The sequence below is a fragment of the Bufo bufo genome, unplaced genomic scaffold (genome assembly GCF_905171765.1).
Source record: "Bufo bufo unplaced genomic scaffold, aBufBuf1.1, whole genome shotgun sequence".
Lineage (NCBI taxonomy): Eukaryota > Metazoa > Chordata > Amphibia > Anura > Bufonidae > Bufo > Bufo bufo.
In genome coordinates, this window is record NW_024400067.1 from 27,340 (window position 1) to 34,519 (window position 7,180).

The following is a 7,180-nucleotide window of genomic DNA, read 5'->3' on the forward strand; positions in this document are numbered from 1 at the left end:
TCAGACTGCACACTGTGTGAACGTGTATGAAGACAGAACAGCCTGTATTCAATAATAACCTTTAAATTAAGATAATTCATGAATTACATGTCCCCCCAAGTACAAATTTTAGATCGGGCATCAATATAAAGCCACCCTGCTGTTCTGTGAGAGGTAAGTGATTGGTGAACCTGTGCCAATAGCAAAACCCATGTTTTATATGGAGACCACTTCATTGATGTACAATATGAATTTGTTCTGGAGCCACCAACAAAAAGTGAAATATTGTGAAGTGAGACCGACTGTCACGACTGTGACTGATCCAGACAGGTCTGGGAGGAGAAGGTCGCAGCGACTTGCTACTCGCGATAGCTTGTGAGTTTGCTCCGTGGTTCAGGGTATGTCATCCGGGTTTTGCCTTGTGAACCTTTTTGTCCTGACTGGGAGTTTGTAGGCATCCTTCTCAGGTGAGTCCTGTCTGCCACTCCCAGCTACTATATTAGTTTCACTTTCACTTGCAGTCATTGCCAGATATAGTCCTTACTTCCAGTTCTATTCTGACCTTTGAAGGAGATCGTTTGATGGTGTTGCTGTGGAGCTCTTGTCCGGCGTGGACTGTCGTGATTGGGATCGCCTTCTCTGCTCGTGACTGGAAAAGTCTATCTTTGATATAGTTTGTTTGTTGCTGTCTTCCCCTGCTGTTCTCCTAGACATGAGTGATGGTGACTAGTGCTCCCATCGGCCTTTCCCCACTCTAGGCTTGTTAGGGTGACTGAGGGTTTAGGCATCCTGCTCGCCGCACGGGTTCACACCCCGTCTAGGGTATCAGGGCAGACAGGTGCCAGTTTAGGGTTAGTCAGGGGTGGCCATACTATTCCCATCCGTAGATAAGGGTCCCCCTTCCCCTCCGTCTGGTGCGACACGACTGCTGCTGGGGTAGCGGTCGTGACACCGACCATGGCTGTATCATATTTACCAACACAGTAGTTGGTAAAGTAGAGACAAATAGAAACCACCTCTGGGAACGCCCCCAAATTGGACAGGACCATCCAATTACAGGGGGCTCTCATCCATTTCTGGCTCAGGACAGCCTGACTTTGCAGGGACTATGTCTGAAAATTATTTTCTATAAACAGACACTTATTCCAAAGCCCGAAAATGCTAATACTAGAATAAGTAAGAAGAAATCATGACAATGATATTGGTCGTCTGGGTTTTAGACATCTCTGAGGTATTCTATAGGACATCTGACCCACTGTATGGGGGTGCCGGTGTACAAACCTTGAAGGGCATCTTGGCACTGTATGGGGTCATCTAAAACTAAGGTATATTATTGGATAATCTGGGGCTACCAGTGTTGAGAGTATCTCTATTGTAGGCCCTGTATGGGGAATTTCTGTGACAGGAACTGACTGGGGTAAATCTGTGGTAAGGCATGCAGGCTGCGTCTGAGCCAGGTATAGTTGGCATATACAGCAAGCCCTGGCACCTGAAATGGGGGTGAAGCTTATACTCTTCCTTCAGCACATGGACTCAGGATCCGTCCTTTATAAATGGCTGCCTTCTATTTTAAATGGACTAAATTCTTACCCGATGGACTGTTCAGTACCTTGTTTCTGCCTTCTACACTTGTATATTACTTTGTATTATATAAATGTCGCCTTTAGTTTGCAGGTTGTCCAGACGCCCTGCGGTGCCGCTATGATGTGTTGCTGTTGGCTGGCTGTGAGAATTATAGTCTTCTTGGTTGTCAGCTACATGGGACATACAGATGTTATCATAGGCCTAGGAAAAGCCTGGTGCCAACTGGGAAATGCTGATGGTGACAACAGTGTGCTGTACCACCACATTGTTAGAAGAATCTAGGAGGTGATAAAGGCAGATGTTTGGTGCCAACAGGGGAGTATGTGGATGGTCCATGGTGCCAAGAGCAGCTAATACTACCTATGAGGCAGTTAGGCATAATGCCTGGCCACCTGGGAAGTAGCAATAAGCTGGAAGCTGGATAAGGCTTGGTCATTGGGAGTAGCGGTGATACACTGGAGGTTGGAGTGGCTTGTCCACTGAGAAGTTGGCAGTGAACAGGAGGCTGGGAGACATGATACATGGCCTAAGGAGAAGCTGCCTGGAGGATTATGAGGTGGTAATGACTGCGTGTATTATCAGCCTTGGTGGGGTTAGTTCTGATAGTCTGATAAAACTGTGAAGAGATGAACCATTGTAGATGCAACCATTAAGAATTTGAACAGTCCGAAATGAATTTGGCTTTCTATTGTCTTCTTTGACCCAAGACTTGTTGGAAAGTCTGACTTTGACTCATAGGGAGCTACTTCCAATAGGTGGCGATGGCAAGATGGTTCTCTTTTTCTAGAGATACCTCTTTGCATATTATCTTCTTTGAAAGAGAAATCCCATGTAACAAGCATCAAAAAATGCTTTGTAGAGTCGGGCAAAATAAAGAATATAACAGCGGCTGCTTACCGCCACGGACCCGGGCGCCGTGTTCAGTGGTGATCTGCTGCCAGTGTTTCCTTTCAGCCCTGGCCACAGCATGCTTGCTGCTTGTTTCCTGCAGAATTTCCTTAAGGGCCGGCACGTGTCACTTCCTGTGTTTCTGGGCTCGATCATGTGACCTCGCCAACCAACCCTAGCCCTCCTGCACATATCTAAGTGGCTCAGCCCCCTTCCCAGATGCCTCAGTGTCAAGGTCCTTATTTCCTGCTAAGGTTCCTGATATCTGCTTGTGTTCCGGTGTTCCTGACTCGTACTTGTGTTCCTGTATTCTGCTACCTGTCTGATCCCTGCCTGCTTGTCTTGACTCTCCTGTTGCCGACCTGGATGGCCTGACCTGTACCTGTGCTGCCTGCCCTGACCTATTGCCTGTCTGACTTCACCTCTGCCTTATCCTACGGTCCTGCACTGTTGCTCCTGGTAACGACTGCTGACAACGCCTGTACTTCTGGTACCTTTTTCAGGTACCTCCTGGTCCACCTGGACCAGCTGCCTCGTGTGCCTATCCTCCTCAAGAGGTAGCGACCTGGTGTTCCCCTCGGGAAAGTCTATCCCCACCATCAGGGGTACTGTGAAGATCCAGGGGTTCACTTAGACAAGGCCCTTAGAGGAGGTAGGACACGTGGCACGCTGGTTCGTGACAATGAAAATGAAAAAATTTGAGCAATGCTGGCATCATCTGGAAAGCTTTTAGAAACGTATACGGTAGGTCCTTTTCTGTATCTTGGAAAACAACTTTCATTTTGCATATTATTTTCAATCTTGCCAGGGGTAGGACTCATGACATCTTTGCCCTGGACAGACCAACATATGAAAAAAATGTCTCTAGGTGCTTCCATTAATGCCATCCTCCACCAACATACATTTAGGTCATAGGTCGGTGGGACTTTGAGTTCTGGCCTGTGCCATATATTCACAGTACAGTGATGGTCCGGGCCGCTGAAGCAAAGGCATTGTAAAGTAAGGGCTCACCATACATGACTGTGCAGAGCATGAGTACCAATGAGACTGCCATATGTTTTATAAAGTACCTGCACATTTCCGGTATTGCTGGCTGTGTGGCTGGCCTTGGCTGAAGTTCTCTTCTTGTCCTTTTTTTGCGTGCAACCTTTAACGATATTCAAAGGTCAATGTGTCATTCATTTTTCTATCACCGAGAAATCCTGCAAATGAATATATACAATCCTGTACATGCAGAAATAGATCATCTAACCATACAGATTGGCCATGTACCGTTAAGCCATAAATATGAAATTGTCTTATTTATACTGGAATGTGTCTCATTAGGACTATAACACCCTTAGGATAGGTCTTCAACATTGGGTCAGTCCAACCTCAAGGTCTTGTTGCTATCAGGACAATGAAGGGTCCCGTGTTTTTTACATAGACATATCAGCTCACTCATAAAAGAGGCTGTGCCCGGTACTGGTACTTCACCTGTAAGCACCATGGTCTCTTCATTATTCAGCCTCATTGATACGTCCAGTGTGTGCTATGATAACAACAAAGATTGTAATATGCTTATAGAGACAGTATATAGGGGAATGTCATCTAGTGAGACATAAGGGTACACTGCACAAAAGAAAAGGAAAAACATAATATAATTATACTGGAACATACAGCATCAGATATACAGTAAGAGTCGGCAAATCTTCTGCACAGCTCATGGACGGCTGCTTTCTCCTGGAATTCAGCCCACCATAAACATTAAAGGGGTTTTCCAGGAGTTTTATAGTGATGACCAATCTTCAGGCTAAGTCATCAGAATCTGATAGGTAAGGGTCCAACACCTGTGACCCCCGCCGATCAGCTGTTTGAGAAGGCACCAGTGCTCACAGTAGTGTTCACCAAGCACAGTGCCATACATTGTATAGGGGTTGTGCATGGTATCAAGGCTCAACCCCATTCACTTAGGTCATGTGACCAATAAATGTGATGTCACACTGCCTTGGAAAAGCTGGAGAAAGCCGCGGTGCTACTGAAAGCGTCAGTGCCTTCTCAAACAGCTGATCAGCAGGGGTCCTGGGTGTTGGACCCCCCCCCCCCCCCCAAAATGAGATACTGATGACCTATCAGTGTAAAACTCCCAGAAAAGAGAGAAGTGATGCCTCCCAAATGGCGGGGTGGCTTTGGAGAAAGGGAAGGGTCTTTAAAAAAGGTACACTGCGTGCAGAATTATTAGGCAAATGAGTATTTTGACCACATCATCCTCTTTATGCATGTTGTCTTACTCCAAGCTGTATAGGCTCGAAAGCCTACTACCAATTAAGCATATTAGGTGATGTGCATCTCTGTAATGAGAAGGGGTGTGGTCTAATGACATCAACACCCTATATTAGGTGTGCATAATTATTAGGCAACTTCCTTTCCTTTGGCAAAATGGGTCAAAAGAAGGACTTGACAGGCTCAGAAAAGTCAAAAATAGTGAGATATCTTGCAGAGGGATGCAGCACTCTTAAAATTGCAAAGCTTCTGAAGCGTGATCATCGAACAATCAAGCGTTTCATTCATAATAGTCAACAGGGTCGCAAGAAGCGTGTGGAAAAACCAAGGCGCAAAATAACTGCCCATGAACTGAGAAAAGTCAAGCGTGCAGCTGCCAAGATGCCACTTGCCACCAGTTTGGCCATATTTCAGAGCTGCAACATCACTGGAGTGCCCAAAAGCACAAGGTGTGCAATACTCAGAGACATGGCCAAGGTAAGAAAGGCTGAAAGACGACCACCACTGAACAAGACACACAAGCTGAAACGTCAAGACTGGGCCAAGAAATATCTCAAGACTGATTTTTCTAAGGTTTTATGGACTGATGAAATGAGAGTGAGTCTTGATGGGCCAGATGGATGGGCCCGTGGCTGGATTGGTAAAGGGCAGAGAGCTCCAGTCCGACTCAGACGCCAGCAATGTGGAGGTGGAGTACTGGTTTGGGCTGGTATCATCAAAGATGAGCTTGTGGGGCCTTTTCGGGTTGAGGATGGAGTCAAGCTCAACTCCCAGTCCTACTGCCAGTTTCTGGAAGACACCTTCTTCAAGCAGTGGTACAGGAAGAAGTCTGCATCCTTCAAGAAAAACATGATTTTCATGCAGGACAATGCTCCATCACACTCCAAGTACTCCAAGTACTCCACAGCGTGGCTGGCAAGAAAGGGTATAAAAGAAGAAAATCTAATGACATGGCCTCCTTGTTCACCTGATCTGAACCCCATTGAGAACCTGTGGTCCATCATCAAATGTGAGATTTACAAGGAGGGAAAACAGTACACCTCTCTGAACAGTGTCTGGGAGGCTGTGGTTGCTGCTGCACGCAATGTTGATGGTGAACAGATCAAAACACTGACAGAATCCATGGATGGCAGGCTTTTGAGTGTCCTTGCAAAGAAAGGTGGCTATATTGGTCACTGATTTGTTTTTGTTTTGTTTTTGAATGTCAGAAATGTATATTTGTGAATGTTGAGATGTTATATTGGTTTCACTGGTAAAAATAAATAATTGAAATGGGTATATATTTGTTTTTTGTTAAGTTGCCTAATAATTATGCACAGTAATAGTCACCTGCACACACAGATATCCCCCTAAAATAGCTAAAACTAAAAACAAACTAAAAACTACTTCCAAAAATATTCAGCTTTGATATTAATGAGTTTTTTGGGTTCATTGAGAACATGGTTGTTCAATAATAAAATTAATCCTCAAAAATACAACTTGCCTAATAATTCTGCACTCCCTGTATATGTCAACACCCAGAGAAATTTCGAGGGGGGGGGGGGCTTCACTATATCTATTGTCCCATGAGCCAACTCTGATAAGTTGGCAAGTATGGTATACAAGGCAATAACAAGAAAAGGGTGACCCCAGGTCCCTTGAGTATTGTGTTAAAAAATATATATAATTCTATACATCTTGGTTGCATTACATCACGCGCAGAGCTTTTATTTGGTCATGATATGCTGATATTGTATACTGTATTTTACTGCTATTTAGGCACTGGACAGTGTGTTATTAAACTATGCATATTAATACAATACTGACCCAACATAATACGACTTCTGGACAAGTTTTTCGGCTATCCTGCTGCCAACCCTAAAGGGTTATTCCCATCACAAACATTCATGGGGTATCCATAGACGTGAATGGAGAAAGGCTTTAAGCTATATGCAACTTCTCCCAGCCTTGTGCACTTGGTCCTTGCCACATGACTATCTTGGCATTATTCTACCCCAATGCCATTAGCTTCCAGTCTAGTTGTGTCCACACAACACAGTGAGTTGACGACCCTCACCCACTGGGACAAGGCACCAGATGGTATGGATGTCAGATTCCTACTGTCAGCACTGTGCACCATTGGACTTCAGTTATCCACATGTCTATTTGAGCTAAGAGGATGTTGGAGAGATAATTAATTCTTTCTCAGGAGGGGCATGAATATCCCATCTCGATAATGTGGACTGTACTTGCGATGCCACTATTGGCCCATGTGGTCCATTCTGAGACCCTTGGCCACGTAGCAGCTGCTGCAGTTGCTATGTGAGTACTGTAGTTATGCCCCTGGGAGTATATAAAACTATACCAGGCAAAATACATTTTACAGGTGGGAACCATATATATATATATTCTGCTCCTAGCATCAAACATCACTAGTAGAATTCCTTATGCTGCAGGTGTGCAGACTACGTGAAATAAGGCTACATGA

The 7,180-nt window shown here is 45.0% G+C and overlaps 1 protein-coding gene across 1 annotated transcript in view; it reads right to left on the bottom strand.

Moving 5' to 3' along the window:
• LOC120983149 (lamin tail domain-containing protein 2-like) overlaps nucleotides 1–3,595 on the bottom strand; it is a 28,879-nt gene extending 25,284 nt beyond the window's left edge. The window contains exon 1 of the mRNA XM_040413141.1: nucleotides 3,522–3,595. Coding sequence (XP_040269075.1) covers nucleotides 3,522–3,529 — 8 coding nt within the window. The 5' untranslated portion in view covers nucleotides 3,530–3,595. The remainder of the gene's footprint in view (nucleotides 1–3,521) is intronic.
• Between the last annotated feature and the right edge of the window lie 3,585 nt (nucleotides 3,596–7,180).